The sequence below is a fragment of the Phodopus roborovskii genome, unplaced genomic scaffold (genome assembly GCF_943737965.1).
Source record: "Phodopus roborovskii unplaced genomic scaffold, PHOROB, whole genome shotgun sequence".
NCBI classification, from domain to species: domain Eukaryota; kingdom Metazoa; phylum Chordata; class Mammalia; order Rodentia; family Cricetidae; genus Phodopus; species Phodopus roborovskii.
This window is the reverse complement of record NW_026126436.1, coordinates 4,451,280-4,473,883: the sequence shown is the minus strand read 5'-3', so window position 1 is coordinate 4,473,883 and position 22,604 is coordinate 4,451,280. Positions and strand designations below refer to the sequence as shown.

Genomic DNA, 22,604 nt, shown 5'->3' with positions numbered 1-22,604 from the left:
TCAAAGGCACACACACTATGCAAGTGTTTTACCAAAGAGATATATCCCCAGCCTTTTTTCTTAGAGACAGGGTCATGCTAAGTTACCCAGACTAGCTTTGAACTTAACTTTGCAACCCTGGGGAGCTTTGAAACTATGATCCACCTGCTTTAGCCTCTCAAATACCTAAGATTACAGGCCTGTGCCACCAGGTTCTCCTCTTTCTGATGCCATTTCTAATTTAGACTGCTTAACCAAAACATTTGATGATTTTCCTGATTCCCTTTCTTTCCTCCTCTTAATCCATCTTTGACATCCAACCTTTTTATTTTGCTACTTCCCATTTGTAGTTTCTTAATTTCCTATTTCTTTTTATATAGTACAGCAATCTTTTATTTATACCTTGGTTATCTTGTTTTTATAGCACAAAAATTCAAATTTTACCCTTTTAAGAGCATGGAATCATCTATAGTAGATAGAGTTCAACAGGATAAAGGAACAAATGTCCTGTCTGCAGGAAATGTCAAGAAAATGCATACAAGACCAGCTTAAGAAAGAAGGTAAAACCAAGACAAATGGCTAGTGTTATAGTTTTTTGTTGTTTGTTTGTTTTCTGCTACTGCTGTGATAAAATACTTGGATGAAAATCAACTTATGGAAGGAAAGTTTTTATTTGGCTTATACTTATAGGTCATAGTTTAATCTCTGGGGAATATCATGGCAAGAACTCAAACAGTATTTTGAAGCAGAAACCATAGAGAAATGCTACTTGTTGGCTTGCTGATTTAGCTAATCTTACATCGTCCAGGCAAGTGGCCTAGGGATGCCCTAGCCCACAGTGTACTGGGCTTTTATACATTGACTAATAAGACAATCCCTACCTCTTCTGATTAGTTTTTGTTTGAAGCCTATTTTGTCACATATTAAGCCTATATAAGTCCATTTGCTTGCAATATATTTTTCCATTCATCCACTCTGAGGTAATGTTTATATTTGATATTAAAGTGTGTTCCTTGGATGCAGCAGAAGGATGGATGGATCCTGTTTTCCCGTGCATTCTGTTGCTCTGTGTCTTTTTATTGGGAAATTGAGGCTGTGGGTGTTAAGAGTTATCAATGAGTGCTGTTTGTGGATTCCTGTTATTTTGTTGTGGGATGTGTTATGTTTTCCCCTTCTTTTGATTTGCTGATCTGGGATAATTTAGTTATTTCTTAGGTACAGTTAACATCTTTATGATGAAAATTGTCCTTTAGTGTCTTCTGCAGGGCTGGTTTTGTAGATAGGTACTTCTCAAATTTAGTTTTTAATCATGGGATGTATTGTTTTTTCCTCCATCTGTTGTGTCTGATAGTTTTGCTGGATGTAGTAGTCTGAGCTGGCATTTGAGGGGTTAGTATGGGAATCTAATACAGTAGATGTTTCCTAAAATCCATATAATAAGGTAATGTAAATGAAATTGCCAAATTCTGGGAAACCAGCTGGCCATTTTTGTTACCAAATGAAGCTTCTAGCACCAGGAATACCTAATTTAGCTGCTGTCCAAAGGAGTACAATGGGAATCTCCAAACAACCCAGACTATTGTCAACTTGTTTTCCACAAACTTATGGCAAAGCCCTATTGCTGATGACAAAACCTACATAATTCTTGAACATGGAGATGTCAAGGTGGTGCCTACCTAGAGCCTTCAACCCTACTGGACAGTATTTTCAGTACTGGGATGTACTCGACATACTACCAAAGGATAGATGTAAGCACTAACCCAGCTCCTCAGCTTTCAATCTACAGTGGTGTCCTGCCTGAAAGATACATTAGTGCAATGATAGCACAAAGCTTGTGGGAGTAGCCAAGCAATATCTGATTTGATTTACAGCCCAGTCTACAAAATGGAACCCATATATGGCAATGCTCAAGAACCAGAGACTAGATAGGCCAGAGACCTAGGGCAAAACCAAATACTACTGTTCTATTAAATGAACATAGCACCAAACTACTTCAAATGACATTCTGCTATATTCAAAGTATTGCTCAGCCATCATCAGAAAAGCTTCTTTCTGCAGTAGATGTGAACAAATACAGAGACCCATAGCCAAACAAAATCTAGAGATTGAGAGGTCTTAGAACACTCAGACCTAAACAAGATGCTTCCATCAAATCCCTTCCTACCGGGCTCAGAGAACCCTAGAGAAGAGCAGGCATAAAGAGAATAAGAGCCAGAGGGGATGGAGTACCCAATGGAAACACAGCCTTCTAAACACAACAGGACCGAAACACATTTGAGGTCATAGAAACTGAAGCAGCATGAACAGGAACTGTCTGGGTCTGTACCAGATGGAATCCAAGAGCTGAAAGAAGTAGACACAAGTCCCTATCTCTAAGCAAAAAGCTCTCTCCAAAATGATAATCACTTGCACATGAAAATCTACTTTCCTCCAAGGGCATCTCACTGGGGAAACAAACTACTCATAAGGGTAGGCCATATTCCCAGTAGTAGATGACCAATAGAAAACGAACTCAACAACTTCTTGGAAGTTTCTTGTCTCATAATATGCTAAGAACTCTTACTTATTCTGTTTCTGTATTTTGAAATTTTTTAACTTCTCTCTCTCTCTCTCTCTCTCTCTCTCTCTCTCTCTCTCTCTCTCTCTCTCTCCCTTACAGGTCCTTTACATACACTGTGGCTTCCAATTTTGTGCTTTTCATGGGCTTCCTGCATGTTCAAATAAGTGGGTCACTGTGTCTGTATCTGTTTCTTGTGTCTTTCTTAGGTCCTTTTTTCTTTCTGCTTGTTTGTTTTGTTCCATTTGGATGTGTTTGTTTTTGTTGTATTGTCTTAATCATGACCAAAGCAACTCTTATGAAAGAAAGCACATTTAATTGGGTACAAACATCAAGATCCACTCCCAGTACCTACTTCCTCCAACAAGGCACACTGACTAAACCTAATCCTTTTAAATAGTGCCACTCTCTGCTGATTAAACAGTCAAATATATGATCCTGGGGGGGCATTCTTGTTCAAATCATTGTACTTATTATGTTTTATTTTGTTTTATTGTATTATGATCCCTTAGAAGCCTGTTTGCTTTCCTCTTTTTTAAAAAAAAAATTTAATTACTTTTTACATCCTGGCCACAGTTTCCCCTCCCTCCTCTCCTCCCAGTCCCTCCCCACTAAACTTTCTCTGTTCCCATCCCCCAATCTACTCCTCCTTCATTTCTGTTTAGGAAAGGACAGGTCTCCCATAAGTATCAGCAAACACAGTATATCAAATTGCTGTAAGAATAAGCACCTCCCATGTATTAAGGCTGAGCAAGGAGACACAGTATGAGGAATTAGGTCCCAAAAGGCAGTACAAGAGTCAGTGACAGCCCTTGTTCCCACTCTTAGGAATTTCATAAGAGGACCAAACTATCCAACCATAACATATATGCAGAGTGCCTAGGTCAGTCCCAGGCAGGCTCCCTGGTTCTTGGTTTAGTCTCTGTGAGCCCCTATGAGCCCAGGTTAGTTGATTCTGTAGATTTTCTTGTGGTGTCTTGACTCCACTAACTCCTAAAATGCACACCCCCTTCTGCAGGATTCCCCAAGCTCTGCCTAATGTTTGGCTGTTGTTCTGCATTTGTTTCTTTCAGTTGTGGGATGAATCTTCTCTGATGACAGTAGGGATTGGCACGGATCTATGAATATAGCAACATATTGTTAGGCATCATTACATTGACTTTTTCCCCCTCTAGTTGTGTTCATTTCTATCCTAGATTTCTGGGTCATCCAGCTTGTGGGACCTGCTGCTCCAGGCAGTGCTTATTCTCCTGGCAAGGGTTTTAGGCTAGATCATTGGTTGTCTACTTCCCCAATCTCTAGACCACTCTTAGCCCAGCACATCCCATAGGTAGGTCAAGGGTTTGTGGCTGGATTGATTTCCAACTCCCTCCACTTGAAGTCTTGTCTGGTCACAGGAAAAGGCTAGCTCAGGCTATATATATGTAATTGCTAGAAGACTTAGCTGGGATCAACCTTTCCTGGGAGATTCTCTTGCACCAGGTTTCTTTTCTAATGAAAGACAGTAAGGAGATGGATGATGTTAGGGTGGTAGGTGGGGAGTTACTGGGAGGAGTTGAGGTACTACAAACCATAATCAGGATATATTAATGACTGGTATTTGGTGTTCACAGGTCTGAGCAGGGTCAATTCTTCTGGACTTTCTGGCTAATAAGATAGACTTTTTGTATTCATCACTTCACTTAGATAGTATATAAGTTTAAAAGCTGGGAACATAACACAAGGTGAAGTTCTTACCCAGCGATCCCAAGACTATATGTTCCATTTCCAATACTAGTTTAGTCACTATTGCTACAAGAAAATAAACACAACAAAAAGCTTCTTGTGTGAGAGTGTGGAAGTTTGGTAATCTTGAGAATAGTTATGCCTTTTATTCTACTAGAGTAAAATTTGTTATACAAGTAACAAATGTGGTTGCAATTATGGATACAACTTTCATATCTTTCAGAGTCATTCTTAAGGTCCATTTGGTTTCCCTTTGGAGCTGTTTATTTATGGTGTTATTAACATTTCCTTGAATGAGACTTCTGTTTCAAAATAATAGTATCTTGAGGAAAAGAGATACTAAAATTGAATATGAAACACTCAACAATTTGCCTGTCACAGTGCAATAGATCTTTTTAAAGGTTCTACTTTAAGATACTTGTTTTTTCTTCTCAACATCAGTAAAATAAAAATTTGATTATTTCATTTAACCATGAAACAAGGATCTCTATTTCGCAAGATCATTTTAAAATTTCCCAGTGCGATGTCCTGCACAATAGTCTCAAGAGCCATAATATTTTATGGTAATTTGGTTCATATAAAACATGCCCAGGGATACCTTGCCAATGGTCAGCTTCAGTACTGATCATTTTAGAACCTCTTGGGTTTTCAAATGTTTGTAAGGAAAAAAATCATATAAAAGCTTTCATTTTGTTACAAACATGTAGCCCTGAAATAATCTATTACCCGCATACTGTTAGTCTACTGAGATTAAATCTACAAATGTTCCAGAAGCCAGCTCATACCTCATTGCACTCGGTAGCAAGCCACAGGAATTTAAATCGTGTGTCTCAAAGAATTACTGTGTCTGTATCTTTTCAAAGACCTCAGTAACAACAACAAGCTCTAACATGGCACTTACTAGATAAAATCAAATTTGGAACCAAATTTAAAAAGACAAACACGGTATGTACTCACTCATATATGGATTTTACACATACAGCAAAGGATTACCAGCCTGCAATTCTCACTGCCAGAAAAGCTAGGAAGACCCTAGGAGAGACATACATGGTCCCTCAGAGAAGGGGAAAGGGACAAGATCTCATTAGCAAATTGGGAGCATGGGGGGAGAGGGAGTTATGAGAAAGACAAGGGAGAAGAGGAGGGGAGAGGTGGGTATGAGGGAACAGGAAGACTGATACAGGGAAAGAATAGAGGAGAACAGGAAAAGAGATACCATAATAGAGGGAACCATTATAGATTTAAGGAGAAATCTGGCAATAGGGAATGCCCAGAGACCTACAAGGATGACCCCAACTAACAATCTAAGCAATAGTGGAGAGGCTACCTTTAATGCCCTTCCATGATAATGAGATTGATGACTACCTTATATGCCATCCTAGAGCCTTCATCTAGAAGCTGATGAAAGCTGAAGCAGCTAAACACTGAGCCAAACTCTTGGAATCCAGTTACAGAGTGATGAGCAAAGAGGTCAAGACCAGGCTGGAGAAACCCACAGAATCAGCTGACCTGAACAAGGGGGAGCTCATGCACCCCAGTCTGAAAGCTTGGAAACCAGCATAGGACTGACCCAGACCCCCTGAATGTGGTGTCACTTAGGAGGACTGGACAGTCTATGGGGCCTCTGGTAGTGGACCATATTTATCTCTAGTATACAAATGGATCTTGGGGACCCATCCCACATAAAGGGATACGTTCTCAGCCTAGACACATGGGGGAGGGTCTAGGCCCTGTCCCAAATGTTATGATGGACTTGAAGATTCCTCATGGAAAGCCTTACCCTCCCTGAAGAGCAGAAAGTGGATAGGCTAGGATTTGGTGGGGGTGAAAGGGGAGGATGGGAGGGTGAGGGAACTGGGATTAACATATAGAACAACTTTAAATTTCAATTTTAAATTTAAAAAGGGGGGAAATACTATGGTGACTTGAACAAAAATGGCCTGTGTTATTATGGAATGGCACTATGGATGTGACCTTATTGAACTACATGGCTTTGTTGGAAGAAGTATGTCACTGGGAGTGGGCTTTGAGGTTTTAGAAGCTCAAGCCAGGCCTGGTGGCTCACTGTCTCTTCCTGCTTCCTGAAGATCCAGATGTAGATCTCTTAGCAACTTCTTTAGCACCATGTCTGCCTGCATCTCACCATGCTTCTCGCCATGACAGTAGTGGACTAAACCTCTGAACTATAATCCAGCCCCAATGAAATGTTTCCTTTATAAGAGTTGTGGTGTCTCTTCCCAGCAATTAAACACTAGCTAAGACACGTACCAACCCTAATTTTTGTCAGTCTCAATTTCTAGTCCTGCATTAAGTACATCTTCACTGTTAACTTGGAATTATAGGAGTACTTCACAGTTCAGAGCTCTGCTTGTGTGACCCAGTTTCTACAGGTAATCTTGAGCTTGTCACTTACTCTGTCCAGCTATTAATCTCCTGGCCTGATAATGAGGACTCAGAATATGATAATTTCTAAGTTTCTTTCTGACTCAAAATCCCTATGTTCCTATTACCTGAGAAATATGAATTGAAGACCAGAGAAAATATCACCAATGGAAGGAATGCAATGGACCTCACTCTTCATTCCTGTGACATAAAAGTACACATTGATACTATGTGAGTTAGTGGGAAATCATAGACAGTAGGATCTACTGATTCAAATAGAAATTGATTTTTTCTTCTAGTTTGACTCTGCCTTAGGAAAAAGAAAATGTAACTGGCAGGACAGATTCTTAGTTTAAACCATTATATGGACCTGTGGAGCATTTGTGAGAGTACCCTCCTACTCTGGGCCTGATCTCTGACCTCTTGTGTAGCCATCTGAAGTTGTTTCCCAAATCAAACCTGGGGGAGATCTAATATTGATAACAGAACTCAAAAATCTCCATGATAGACTAATCCCACATCCCAATTAGGTGTCCAAAAATTCAATGGGACAATAAGTTGACAATTTAACCTGTTTCCCTTCCCTGCCACAGTGTAAAAAGGTAAACACATTTACAAAATTCTCAGCATATCAGTCCTGCCTGCAGCTGTGGATGCCTCATACTTTAAAAAACTGCAGTGAGTCTAATTTGGATGTTAAGGACAGAGGATTTTGAAACCAAGTCACATGAAGTGTGGGCAGAGTCTAGTTCTGAACACCTAAGCCTAGGAAGTATGAAAAATGTAATGTCTTGGATGAAAGGAAGAAGCAAGATGTCCAAGGTCTTTGGTGGGAGACTACATGAATAAAGAAACCGAAGCAGCTGACATCAGGAACAGATGCAGAACAGTGCATGAAGACGACCATCCACATGTGCTTGCTTGGGGAGTAAGGGTGACCGGAAGTGGAGCCGGAAGCCCTGCACTCTCCCCCCATGCACTCTGACCCCTTTCTGCACACTCCGCCCCCACTCCCTCCCCCCTTCTCCCATGAGCATTCCTAGCTGGGTTCTCTGGCCCAGGTCCTGCGTCTGTAGTCCAGGTCTCGAACGGGGTGACGTGTGATGACGCCTCAATGGTCGCCAGGCAGGCTGGGCTTCGCAGCGCAGCGTGGTGCCTCGTGGCCTCTGTTCGAAGCACCTCTCCTCCAGAGCCTGGGCTGCGACTGTGCGTTGGGCGGCCGTGAGGCCGAGAAGCATGCGCGCCCGGGGCGCGGGCTGCCCCGCCAAGCTGCTGGCCATGGGCTGGCTGCTCCTGGTGGGCCTGCAGGCCTCGCAGGCAGCGAATGTCACCGCGATCCAGGAACCCGGCGGCGTGGCCCGGGAGGGCGAGGGCGAGAGCGATACTGATGAGGAGGCCGAGAACGACACCGATGTGCCAGAGAACGAGGCCCCGGCCGAGGCCGAGGAAGAGGGTGAGGGCAGTGGCTCCCTGGGCGCGAAGGTCCCTGAAGAGGGCAGAAGCCCACCCTTTCCTCAGAAAAGAATTAATCAGTGTCACCTTCTGTAGAGTTTTTGGGCATTACACATCAGCCCCGAGTTAACCCACGCTGTGCATCCATAACCTTTAAAAAACAAGGTGCTAATGTCTAGGGCTCCAGGAAAATAAGCACGGATATTGAAAATGCTGTAGAAATACTTTACAAGAAAGAAATCGCATTTTTAAGAAATAAGGTGCCTGCTCATCATAAGGAATTGTGTGTGTGTGTGTGTGTGTGTGTGTGTGTGTGTGTGGTTTTACTCTGCAGTCATCTTGCTCGTTTTATTTTTTAATTTCCAAAATGCTTGACACCCTCTTCCTTTCCTATTCTTGAGATGGGAACTCAAGGGAAGTCAGGATTCCTTTTCTTGTGACATATCTAAATGAATATGCTGACAAAACTGCCCCAAATCTGCCATAATCTTGGTGCAGCCCTCAGCACCCTGGCATCAGGCCCTGTAGTGTTTGCCCTTCAAAGGACCGAGGCTGTAGAAAATGAAAGGACCCAAGTCATGATGCAGTTGGGTGATGATGTGTTAAAACATGAGAAATTGAAACAAACCTGTGTTTGGCTCTGTAAACTTAGCTTGTACTCCTGGCTCAAACAATAGTAGCTTACAAACAGTTGCACATGTTCACGAGTAACTCATGCGCTGATAGGTCAGTGGCAAGTTGGCAAGCATTTCCTTGATATCTTTGTTTTTCTTGTGTCTTCTCAATCTGTACCTATGGCATCGGTGCTGCACCTGCCATCCTTTTATTTCCTGATGACAATGACTCTCAGTATCAGAAAGAAATTGACTCTCTGAGATTATTGGGGACCCTACCTTGGCAACTTTACAGAGATCTCGAAGAGCTCTTTGATTTTGTAACTGTAAGAAAGAAAGGACTACAGAAGAGACTTAGGTTCTTTGAGTAACAGTTTTAATATTAAAATAGTCAAGGGAGAATTGTAGCTGTGAAGTGCCAAACAATGTAGAGGTGAAATCCTGGTGAGGGATTTGTAATCCCTTACATTCAGATTCAAAAATTTAGTGCACTTAATCTCATAGCACTTTTCTTTCTACATGCATGGGCTCCTGAGAGTTCACATGTCCTTTGGAATTTTAGATATATGCTTTCATGTCTAAGTGCTTTTTCCTGGGGGACTAAGAGCCCAGAACTGTAAACAGAGGTGATAGATACATGAACATTTCAGGACCTTGGCAAATTTGCATGATCCTGATAGCCTAGTGGATCTATAAAAATTGTCATCATCATTTACTAGCTGGTGTATTTTTCTTTTCTTTACTTGCTTTTCTTTTAATTCTGCTTCCAGATAGTTCACAAATTAAGGGCTGGTAAGAACACTGTGAGAAGCTTCAGTAGAAATTTCAATCTTGTTTTTGGGCGTTCTACCAGTGAAGTTGTACACACTCTAAACTGGGCAAATAATTTGAATACACCCTAAATTCTTAACTGTTCAACATGAATCTGCAGTGTATCCACCACAGAAATTCAAATGCAGCCTCTCTCACAGAGTCTGGTTCATCATTACTGTGGTTCTTTTTTCGCTATTGTCAAAACATAATACTTCTGAAAGATAGGAAAAGCACACAGTTCTTTGCAGAGAATGCCATTTTTGCTGTATAATTGCAAAGCATTTACAGTTTTAGATTTGTAAACAATTGGAAGATTAGTCAATGAGTTTTATTCATGTCAACATCATCTATTTTCTTTGAGTCCCCACATAGAGACCTGCTGTCATGATTTATCCACTTACAAATCTTGTCAAGTTAATTCGATATATAAACAGGAATAAAGAAAGAATATTGTCCTTGTGATTTCAGGAAAACAAGATGATTCAGGGCTTTATAGTAGAATATTTCAGGAGGAGGCCCTTTCCCTTGGAAGATGTACCACATGTTTTCATCTTTACGAAACTCCATGTCTACTTATTAAGAGAAAATCCAGACTATTCATCCAGGGTGCCATGTTTTGATTATGTAACTAATTGTTTTACCTTAACTGTTATATTGCTGTCTCTGTTCATCATTGTTTACTTATTGTGAAAGGTTTTACTTATCAATTTCCCCTTGGTCATCATCAACAAGCACAAACAATACAAACAAAAAAGCCCAGTTGCCAAACCCTAGCTTTGTTCATTTCTGGTGAGTGCAGAAGAGGGTGCCTCTAGAGATGTGTCCTGTGTTCCTGAGAAAAAAGAAGCTGGAGAGATAGAAAGTAGTAGTGACCTCAGAGCTTTGGCTTACTTCACAACTGCTCATCTTTCTAGACAATTCCAAGCAGTCTTCAATTTGATAATTTTAGGGTTTTTAATATAGTTGGAAATATTGGTGACCTATGATGAAATAACAATGTTTGAAGATAAAAGAAATATCAGAGTATGTTAGGATAGTTGATCTCTTCTATCTGCCTTATATATCTTTTATAATATAAACATTCTATATCAATATGCTCAGACTTATTAAAGGGCCCACTAGACATATACATAGTGAATAATAAATCAGTTTACTTTATTAAACTACAACTGTGGTTGATTCTGGTGGCATAGGACTATATCCCAGCTACTTTAGAGTCTGAGGCAATAGTATTGCAAACTCAAGGACAATTTGGTACATAAAGTGAATTCAAGGACCCCCTAGGTGACTTAAAGAAACCTGTCTCAGCTGGTGTAGTGGTGGCATGTGCCTGTAATCCCAGCACTGGGGAGGCAGAGGCAGGTGGATCCCTGTGAGTTTGAGGCCTGCCCTGTCTACAAAAACATACAAAGCAAGTTCCAGGACAGCTAGAACAGTTACACAAAGAAACCCTGTCTCAAAAGTTAAGAAACAAAGAAAGGAAAAGAAACCTGTCTCAAAAACAAAATGAGGAGCAGGGGAAGGATATTTGAGACCCTGAGTTAATTAATAGCCAGTAGTGCAATAAAAATAAAGTGAAAAATATGTCCTTCAATCTAAGAAAGAATAAAATCCTGAAATATCAACCTTACACCCCCTCAAGAAATAGTTTCAGGGTCTCAGATGCATCCTGATGATGTGTGTCACTAGTTATCCTGTAGAGCAAATGATTGCCCACAGGCTCTGGGCAAGACTCCGGAAGGCTTTAGGAACCCTTGCCACATTCTTGCCTCCTTTGGAACTCACTGTTGAGCTCATTGGTGGTTTTTACTAATGACATACCACACAATATTTTGGACAGTTGAGAATTCAACCCATAGGATTTAATTTCATATGAAGTTTCATTTTGTTAAATTTGGCTGTTCTCTCCCTCCCCCCAATAAGCCTCCAAACTTATCAACAGGCTTATTTTCAGGACCCAAGATTCATTCTGCATGTTACCAAGGGTTTTTTTTTCTAACAAGTTATTAATAAAATGTTGAAGACATAGATCTTTGACACATTATTACTTCCACATTGACGTCAACCAGTGGACTTAATGATGTATTGATACTCAGACTTTTTTCATTTGATATATTGTTAGTTGGTGAGAAACTGACAAATGACACATGGAAGTTTAGCTATGTATCATTTTCTTGAGCCATCATTTTAGGATTTACAGTTTTATAAAGTGTCTAAATGACCAAAGGACAAAGTTAAAAGAATCTTTGGAAGTTGTCTGGTTCCATCTCCTTGTCCTTCTTTCCCCCCTCTGAGGAAACTCAAGTAAGAAGGAACTTGCTTATTTTTCCCTAGTACCATTAGTAGTGCATAATGGAACTGGCTGACTGATGGTTCCTAAGTGGTCCAGTAGTCATTTTCTTACGCATGCTTTTATGCTCAGGTTCAGCTTTCAGCTTGTACCTCATAATATGCCATCTGAAATTATTCAAGCATTCCAAGTATTAAAATGTCAATTCAAATTGATCATCATGTTAGTTCAAGTCATTTAACAAAGTCAATGTTGACTTAATTATCTGTATCCCATGCCTGCTCAGTATTCACAGTCCTGGATTTGATGCTTCAAATACAGAATAAAGTGTTTGTGAAACTATTAATGTTTCACAATATTGAAAATAGAAAAAATAGAATATGAAATTAATAACTACAAAATGAGTTTGAACTGTATTAACTATTGTGTCTTAAGTGGGTACACAGTCCTAAGCAGTTTATGGAATGTTTTCCTACACCACTTCATTCAATTTTAAATATCAAGTAAGACACACTTTGCAATTTTTACACAGGGTTAACTAGGTCTGACAGAATTGAGCTGCCTCACTCAAATTTCAACAGCATATTAGTGGCAGAAGCAGTGATTTGGACTTCAAGTTGGATGTGCTTTCTGTGTAATTTGTGGCTTAGAGATTCAATGCCTTTTAACATTCTCCTTTAGCAGCCCATTCTGCATTTTTTTTCCTGTTGAGATTTGAGTCTTAATCTGTGTTTTTGAAGACTTGGTTACATATTATAGCTTTAGGCACTCAGGCTAAACTTTGGAATGATTAGCTCATACCTGTAATCCTAGAGAAGCCAAAACAAGAAGACCACTGAGTTCAAGGCCAGTCTGTGCTGTGTAGCAAGATTTTGTTCCCAAAACACAACTACCAAATCATACAAGGAAAGTCAAAAGAAAATATAATTGAGAACCAAGACTACTAAGCTTCTCGAGTTATTATATATGCAAATAATTATATAATAAACTGCATATATTATAGATTAACCTGCTAGATAAAACATGGGAATGGATTTTTAGAAATACCGAAATCTGCCATCCAAACCTGCAAACTGAATAAATGGAATCTATTCTATTTGTAAGTTTAACTTTTGATACACACTTGGTATGAAGACTTATTTGGAGATGTAAATTGTTTTGTACTAGTTTATTTCTTTTACCATCCTTATAGGAAATAGAGAATATTTAAAAGTTGTTCCTATAGTTCAAAGACTCATGTCTATTTATTTTAATTTTACATATCGATCCCAGTTCCCTCTCCCTGTCTTCCCTCCCTCTCTCCCTCCCTCTCTCTCTCCCTTCTCTTCCCCCCAACCACCCCCCCATCCCATTCCCCTCCCCACTCCACAGGGAGGGTGATGCTATATTTTCCCAGTTGGATTTTAATTCACTGTGTATTAGCTAACAAAAAAGAAAAGCTCTGTGTTACATACACGATTCAAAAGCAGACCTTAAGTTATTTCTAACTTAATGACTGTCCTTAAAGGTTTCGGCTTCTTTTGATTTAGAATGGTAATATCTGTGCCTATTTAAGGAGCAACTTTGCTTTCCTGGTTTAATAGAATATTTTTTAAAAATCTTCTATTGCTCATATGACAATTACTTGTACCCTTCACCTCCCAAGTAATATGTTTGTCACTTATAAACATTTTCATATGGTTAAATAATTTTTTTTAACTTTATGTTTAGTTCAGAACAGAACAGTAGTCAAAGAAGTAGAATTCGGAATGTGCACAGTCACATGTGGTAAGTAGCACAGACCAAAGGAATAACCTGTCATTATTTCGACCTAGATCAAATGCCAACTATTGTAATCTCTGTACTACTTATACTGTTTTCATCCCTTGCTTTATATGCCTATTACTATCATTTACACACAACACTAGGTAATTGCTTTAAAAGGTATATTTTCAGGTTTGGGGTATTTTTGCATGTAAGCTATATTTACTAAACTAAAATTCTGCTTCACAGATGTTCAAAGATGAGATATCTTCAGTGCATCTAACAGATGCCTTCCCACACTACTTTCGCAAACCTGCCAAAAAAATAAGCTTATTTGCAACAGACTATTACAAATATCCCATTTCTCTAGTTGTACATTATATTTTAGAGAAAAGAGATGTTAGCTTTGCAAGATGAATAATGGTGAAAGAACATGACATTGGTCCATTCTAAGAACAGAAATTTTAAACAAAATCTCCTATGTAGAATTGGGATTCAAACAACATTTGCTATATAGACAGACCAATGTTTCTTAAACAGCTACCCTAAATATGTTAAAATTGCTGGATTAACCCAGAGATTTTTAACAACCTAGGACTATGGGTAGGCCTAAGACTTTGAAGTTCTGATTAATTCACGAGGAAGCTGATCTTGCTAGTGCTGGATGTCCCTTGATTTCTATAACCATTGCCAGGAATCATCATGATGAGAAGACAATAGATAATTAACAAATTAAATTACTTATCCTTAGTTGGAAACATGACTGTGATAATATTCTAGTCTGTACACATCTAAATCAAACTTCTTTCTAGGTTCTGTAAATGAATTGCCAAAACTGACAGTTTTTTATGTGGGTGCTAAAATATACATAACATAAAAGTCACCATTTAACCACTTTCAAGTATACAGTTCAGTGGCCCTAACACTATCCATGGAATAATTTTAGTAGCCAAACTAAAACCTCATACCCAGTAGACAGTAGTTCTTCACACACCCATCCTCCCAGTTCCTGGAAGTCACTTTTTTTCTAATCAGCCTAAAATGGGGTTCTGGCCTTAGCTTTGTAGTGGCACCAAAATGACAGGAATCATGACAGCCTGAGAGTGTTTAGTTGTAATTTATCTTTTGTTGTTGCTGCTGCTTGAGAATTTCCACAGTAGACTTATTTTTATAATAACCCCAGTAATCTCCAGCCTTCCCTTCCCTGATCTTGCAGGGTCCACTTTCCTATCCCTCAAAAATGTAGTAACACCAAGGAACGTGCTAGAAATATAGGATGCAGACTTTTCCAAGGCTGGGTCAGAGTCTGCATTTTAGAAAGATCTACAATTGACTTGCATGAACTCTTAAGTATATTAGCCACCTGTCATCTTCAGCTTTTCCTTTCCTTGGATGGGCTTATGATTAATACCTTGTTAGGGGCCAAAGAGGGGACTCCATCAGGGAAGATAAAGGAGACTCTGCTTAGCCTGTTATACATCTCATTACAGGCTATGGTTGCGAACCATTCTAGGATCAGCTAATAATGATTTGATTTCTTGCTAAAAAAAAATGTGGAGCAGATTCAGAAAGAGTATATTGCTGGAAATAGAGTTGTAGTAAATAGTTTATCCCATCTGTACTTAATAGAGATACTTTATCAATACAGATACTGAAAAGCATCTTATGGTAAAATAGGACTTTGGAATTTATTTCAGAAGCTCCAACCCCAAACCTGAAAAGTTCCATGATCAAATAAATTTGTGTAAGCCTAGGTATTGTAGCAAATCTGATTTTATATGTTATAGGAAGAATATTTTTGTACTCTCAAAGGGGGAAAATTCTATCAATTTAAAACATGCACAATTATATTGAGTTCTGATTTCAAAGATATTGAAATTAAAAATTTTATATTTTAGTCAGTAAAAATGATGCATAGTAGTATATTTGTTAGCATACTAAAAATTTCAAAAAACTTCTAAAGAGATCCTTTTTGCTTTATTGTAATGTTTTAAAATGTGCAAGTGAGCATAGATTACTTTTCCTGATGGGAATAGCAATCAGTGTCTTATGAAACTTTCTTGGGGGAAATACTGTTTTAAGAAATAAATGGAGTGGGGAGTCTACAAAAGCGCTATATGTTTTCATACTGAATTTAGAATTTTAATTTCCAAAATTAAGAGAACATTCTCAGAACTAAATTAAAGAAAATACAGACTTGAATGGGAGGAAAGACCCTTTGCAATTATTTTTATTTAAACATTTGTTAATTTCTCTGACTTAAGGTGTTGGTATCAGAGAAGTTATTCTAACCAATGGATGCCCTGGAGGAGAATCCAAGTGTATAGTTCGTGTGGAAGAATGCCGTGGACCTGTTGACTGTGGCTGTGAGTTGAATCCATATTTACAGAAAGAGCGTTAATGCTGGGGAACTATCTTTAACCTCAACCTACTACTGAGTACAAGGAGACAATCAACTGATAAAAATAAATAATGAAATAACTAAATACCCCCTCTCTAGACTGTTAGAGCTCCAAGTAGGCTTGCTTTTGATGTACATTTCAGTGATGTGTAGAGTCTATGGTGTGGTGGCGCTTCATTGTGCCTGGGGTCTGTGTTTGAGCCGGCTCTGGAGTGAAACACTTCTGATGCTGTGGCCATGACATTTTATCTGTAGATTAGGAAACCTAAAATTTGGAACTTGGAGCTCTTTATATCAAATTATGTTTTTTTCTAATGAGGTTTCATAACCCCAAATTAGAAGCCACGGCAGATAATCAAGTTCAAAGTAATATATCACTATGTTGAATGCCTTCTCTTCTATACTTTTTCTGCATTCAGATGAAGAGCACTGGTTTCTCCTCACCTGCTTCTTTTGATGATTTCTCTATAATCAGACTCTCAATTACAAGATCCAGTGACCTCGGTATCAAATTGACTTCGGGGGGGGGGGGCTTTTTACAATAGTGTGGCATATGAGAAAGTCCCCAGACAATACAAAATTTTCCTTACAGTAGTGTTATTTACCACTGTAGGGAGATAGGATTTGAGATCTGGATTCTAACCTGACCTTTTGTTATCTTCTCGGAGATCTTCAGTAGATTTCATAACTTTGGATCTGTTTTATTCAACTGGAGAAACTAGAAATTTGGCTTATCATAGATCGTCCAATCCTCATATTATGTATAATGTACATGGACGTGGATGCATGTATATAATGTATACTCTGCCATGATAGTGTTATTTCTCTTGGTTGATGGTATACTTATTAGTTGATATAATTAAAAATTGTTGATAAAAAGGAATATGGCCAGATAAAGCAATTTTTGCCCAGTGATATTTGTCTGTTTTTTCTTCTTTTTCAGGGGGAAAACCAATTTCTGAAAATCTTGAAAATGTTAGACTATCGTGTGTTCATATATCTCCTGTAAATCGTTTCAAATATATGTGGAAGCTTCTAAAGTCAGACCAAGTAAGTAATGACTGAATAATCTTGTGTTTTTGGTAGCTGATAACATTTGTATCTAGTTATAATGACTTATGAAAGCAATTTGTAAAAATGGAGTTAAAATCATATAAATTTATTATATTATTGGAATTCAATTTTGTCAGACTAAAAATACATATATCTTAGGGTCATCTATAATCACAACTTAAATTCACACATTTTATATTGTATTCTGTTTTGGAATCAAGATTCTTACTGGTTTATAAGACATGGCATGATAAATAATACTTAACATTAATTAAAGGTGTTATAAATACACCTTTGTTATAAAACAAATCTATAAACTTCTTTAAAAATAAGTAGTGGTGTCATTTTACTGATAGTAAATGAGTTATAGAAAGTGTCTTAGTTTGCTTTTCTGTCACTGTGATTAGACACTTAACAACTGAACTGGGGAGGAAATGGTTTATTGAATAGTTTATTCCACATGACAGTTCATCACTGAGGGAAACCAGCGCAGGACCTGCAGCAGAACCATACTTGCTCATCCTGCTTTCTTATACATGCCATGACTATCTCCTGCCCAGGGGTAACCTGGGGCCTCTCACATCAGTCATCAATCAAGAAAATGCCCCACAGAATAGCTGATAGGTCAGTTAGAGGTATTGTCTCAACTCAGGTTCCCTCTTGCCAGATGACCCTAACTTGTGTCATGGTGACAAAAACACACTACCACAGAAAGTACTGTCCATAGTCAACAGGGTTGTTTGATTATCTGACTAAATCATGTATGAGCAATTAGTCTCACACTAGGCTGAGTAAGCAGTTCTGCTTTTGTTAGAGGGATGCTTCCTCACTCTGTCAACCTCTTGATGTTTGCTGGTTATCCAAAGTGGCCTGTGTGTCTTTTCACTGTCTCCATTAGCAATCAGTGAACCCAGTCAAGACTATTCTTACATTTTGTTTTTGCTTGTGATTTTGTTTTTAATAGCAACCTGTGATACTTGCAAATGATTCAGCAGTCCTAGAAGTACAAAGAGAACTTCATCCCATGGCTTTCGAGTGTGACACCCTGGATAATAATGAAATAGTAGCATCTATTAGGTTCACAGTCTATACAACAACTGGTAAGTGTCCAGCAGTGTTTGGTTTGCTTGTATCTCAAACTCACTTCGAGGAAACTGCCTGATGGACTTTTTAAAATATAAATTTCTACCAGCTGTACCCGAGCTTCTGATTTAGTAGATCTGTGTGGAACTGGCACGTGAGTTATCAGATGAACTGTTCCTCTAAAACCCAGTCCTGGAGCTCGAGATGGTTCAACAGTTCAGGGCACTGGCTGCTCTTCCAGAGGTCCTGAGCACAATTCTCTGTACTCAAAGGTGGCTCATAACAGTCTTTAATGAGATGTGATGCTCTCTTCCCATGTGCAGACATAGAACTGTCTATCTCTGCTTTGGAGTGCTGGAATTAAAGTTAAGTGCTATCATGCCTGGTTTTGGATTATGTTTTTGAAGATTCGGTATTAAAGTTCGTGATCTATTCTTGAATACAACTTTATATACTAGAAATTGTCTCTCCTGAGAAATACAATATATGTCCATATTCATTCAGATTAACCTGTGTCTTCTCTATGTCCAGGTAACTATTTCCTTGGGTTTAATTGCTCTGAACCATATTTAATGTTGCTATCTTTGTTGATAGGAGTATCTGGTCACAAGTTCTTTTAAGAACTCACTTGTGTTAAGATGCTCTGAAGGAACAGAACTGATAGAATGAATATTATAGGGGCGATTTAGTAAAGTGGTTTACAGGCTATGGTTCAGGTGGCTTTCTCCCTATGGAAGACCAGTAATCCAGTAGTTGTTCAGTCCATGAGTCTGGATGCCTCACCTGATCTTCCAACTAAATTGAAGTACCATCAAAAACATGCCTCAGCAGCAGGATAGATGAACTTGCCAACAAGAGTGAGAACAAGCAGGCAAAAGCAAAAGCTTCCCTCTTCCATAGCATTTTATATTAACTGCTACTAGAAGGTGTGGCCCAGATTTAGGATGAGTCTTTCCACTCAAATGATCCAATAAAGAAAAAAATCCCTCACAGGTGTGATCACCTGCTTGAGTTTTAGTTGATTCCAGATGTAGTCCAGTTGACAGTCAAATTGGCCATTATGTCATTAAAAGATTCTAGAGCCTTTTATTCTCAGAGAATATAAGCATTATTATTATATATAAGCATTCTAAAAGTGATAGCTAACTTTAAGTGGGTCTGTGTATTTCTTGAAGCTATTTCTGAGTCTAAAAAGCTTTTGTTGCAGTCTGGTGTGCCATGCCATGCAGTGTTCTTTATTGAAATGAAAATAAGCAGCAAAGGATTTTGGAGAGGTTTGAAAAATGAATATTTACTAGTTAAACTTTCTTGGTGTGCTTTTAGATGGCAACTTACAAAACATTTTCAAGGTAGAAGCTAATAACCACTATGATGAGTCATCATAAAAAAGATAACTCCAGTAGCAACTAACTATTGAGAAAAGCACGAGAAGACTGAAGGACCATCAAACTTTATAAACATACTCAACTTACCATAGTTTATGATAATAGGTATCTGGCCATTTGTAGATTTGGTCCTCACTGCCTGGCCACTAACAGGTACCTTTCAGTAGTTAGCACTTTTCACATTTAGAAAGGAACATTTACCTGCTAATGTGTAAGCTAAAAGTTAGAGCATAGACACAAAATTCTTGCTTTGGTAGTGATAAGAAACTAATGTATATATAAGTGATCTTTATCTAAAACATTAAGTATTTATATTCAACCCATTTTTCATTAGTTTTAACTTCATTAAGTTTTTTCTTAGAAAATTTTAAGAGGAAATTCAGCCTTCGTAAGAAAGTTAGATGTACAAGTAATGCAAGATTACTGTTCTCAGGAGTGGAAATCCCAATACCCTTTACTCTATCCTCTCTTGGCTGAAATTGGGTGCTAGTGAATAAAACAAACTAATTTTGCATTTATCTTCAGAACCCAGTCCTAAACATTGTCTCTCTGTTTTAAAAATACCCCACGTTCTACAAATCAAAATCACTAAAAATATTTCTTAATCTGACAATATTGAAATAAAAATATAAATGCACCTTTGCAGTTGTACTCAAGACTGTTTAAAGGGAGGATCACCAAATTGCATTTATACTATATGACTACTGAGAAAAGATGGTTATAATCCATGACATTAAGAAGATAGGAACCTATCCATGTGATTGCTATGCAGGAGATCACTTCTCACAGAGTGGTACATGTTAAGTTAAAATGTTAAAATAGTCAGATCATAGTTTATACAAATTGTTAAATCACCCTGGTCTTTGTTATACTTACCGGTATAATACAGTATTTAGTCCAGTGGCCCTTTTCTGTATGGATTTTTTGTGTGTGGGTTTAGAATGTGGGGAATAAAAGAACCATAAGAAAGCCAGCACATTCACAAAATATATAATATAGACATAAGCTGTGTCTTCACCACTTTATAGCATACTGATGCTATTACACATACTGTAGACCAGCTCTGCTTTCTTAACAGCCTTATTTTCAGAAAGGAAATGTCTGACTCAGGAGTAGTGTGTGAATATTGTATGGAGAACAATGAATGTCAAACCCAATCTTATATTTTAAAAACCAGAGCTATATCATAATCCTAAGCATAAAACTTAAGTCTGTGAAGCATTAAGGAGGAAATGGCAGAACTCATGATTCAGTAGTAGGCAAGGTTTCTTAGCCATGACTCAGAACAATAAAAAGTAACGTTGAGTAAATCACACTGTGTCAAAAGTAAAAATTTCAGATTACCAAAATAAGTCACTTGGAAATGAATAGGTAGGCTGAAACCTGGGAGAAATCCAAGAAACATAGCCAGGATAGTCACTTTGGGAAAGTTCTCTCTCAGTTTGTTAGGATACTAGGCATACCCCTACCCTATTGAAGTTACTCTTATATTTATCTCAGAGAAAACATATCCACAAAATAATGCTTACAGGAATGATTTATTTAGATAGCCACTCCCTGCCAATTGCCAGTAGCAATCATCATATGTGTCTCTCTACTTTTAGAACTGCAGATGAGAAGAATAAGCAGACCAGACACTGATGCAGTTTTAGTTTTTGTGCTGACCATAGGAGTCATTATCTGCATATTTGTGATCTTCGTATTGATCTTCATCATCATAAATTGGTAGGTGAATGGCAGGGATTCACTGTCGTCTTTGATTGACCTTGTCCTCAATCTCCACCCATTTGCAGTGAAGCCCAGATTGCTGCCCCATGGTGTCTCCTCTATGTATCTTGATGCCATCCTCTTTCAGGCTACCCCAGGTTGTATGTGGATGCTTTTAAAACAACATCATGACTTATTTTGCAGCAGTGGGAGAGCTTTCAGATGTGTATTTTACAAGACAGTTGTTTAAAAAGAAAAACAAAAAAGAATACTTTTACCATTTAACCATAGCTCTCACTGCTTTAAAACTTTGCTATTGTAACATCCCAATTCACTTAAATGAAAAAAAGAAAAAGCCTGTATGTGTATTATACCCAGCAAATCTAAGGGTTCATCAATTACAGTGCAGATGGATTATTTCCATGTGAAGTTGAACTGTGAATAAAGGGCATGTCTATATAATCGAGATGTAAATATGAACCTTGTCTAGTTTTGTTTTTGTCTTTTTATTGTGGCCTTTGTTTTTATTTTTGCCTTTTCCACCAGGGCGGCAGTAAAATCCTTCTGGGGGGCGAAAGCCTCAACTACTGAGATGCACTCTGAGCTGAGTTCTATGAGGTACAAAGATTCAACTTCTCTTGAGCAGTCACCAGCAGATATACCTGTACATGAAGATGATGCTTTAAGCGAATGGAATGAATGATGTATGGATGACATATGAGAAACCAAAGACAATTAGAGCATATCAGATTCATTATTATAAAAATAAAATATATACTGAAATACTTCAATGATGTTGGGTTGAGTTTACCTCCATGGCTCTAATGCATGTGCGGCAGCGCTGTTGGTTCAGTCCAGCTCTCTAGAACAATTGCCTAATTCTCGTTTAAATAGTTCTTGGTATTTACTGTTTCAGATAACAGCTTGAGGTCACTTCTATAAATGTATATACAAATAATTTCTGATCACTTTGGTCACTTGTGAGATCATTTGCCTTTTCTGTCATAAATAAGAAAAATATAATGTAGAAGTTTCCTTGGAAAGTAAGCTTTCTCCAACCTGGGAGAAATAGATTGAACCACTAAAGTAAATCATACTTCATAATCTCTACAGGGCATGTGACGTACACAACATCCTTTGTAAAATATGAAGTAGTAATAACAACCAAGACTTGGAGACTACTGTGTGTTCAGCATTGCTCAAAGCAGTTCATTGGGTAATTTGATTGTGGATGTGTGGAAGAAATACATGCAAGAACTAAACAAGTGCTTGGAGGTGGCTGAGAAAATGACATGGGTTTAATAATTTGTATTTCTCCCCAGAAGCAGTGACTTAGGAACTCTAAAATAACCACTAACAAGTACCTCGTTGTGCTTAGTGTGCAGGTGATATAATAGAAAGAACACCACCATTTTGTGTT

General features: G+C 38.3%; 1 protein-coding gene across 1 annotated transcript; it reads left to right on the top strand.

The window, feature by feature from the left end:
- Window positions 1-7,792: 7,792 nt before the first annotated feature.
- Window positions 7,793-21,975, top strand: Spaca1 (sperm acrosome associated 1). The gene is made up of 7 exons (XM_051187471.1): window positions 7,793-8,096; window positions 13,523-13,579; window positions 15,820-15,921; window positions 16,900-17,006; window positions 17,974-18,109; window positions 21,082-21,202; window positions 21,731-21,975. The coding sequence occupies exons 1-7, from the start codon at window positions 7,880-7,882 to the stop codon at window positions 21,885-21,887; spliced, it is 897 nt and encodes a 298-aa protein (XP_051043428.1). The 5' UTR covers window positions 7,793-7,879; the 3' UTR covers window positions 21,888-21,975.
- Window positions 21,976-22,604: the final 629 nt, after the last annotated feature.

Bases quoted from the DNA above. Each gene is read 5' to 3' on its own strand.
- Spaca1 (XM_051187471.1), top strand. From the start codon at position 7,880: ATGCGCGCCCGGGGCGCGGGCTGCCCCGCCAAGCTGCTGGCCATGGGC. The intron at 17,007-17,973 runs GTAAGTAATGAC...TGTTTTTAATAG, and splicing joins AGCTTCTAAAGTCAGACCAA to CAACCTGTGATACTTGCAAA. The intron at 21,203-21,730 runs GTAGGTGAATGG...CTTTTCCACCAG, and splicing joins ATCTTCATCATCATAAATTG to GGCGGCAGTAAAATCCTTCT.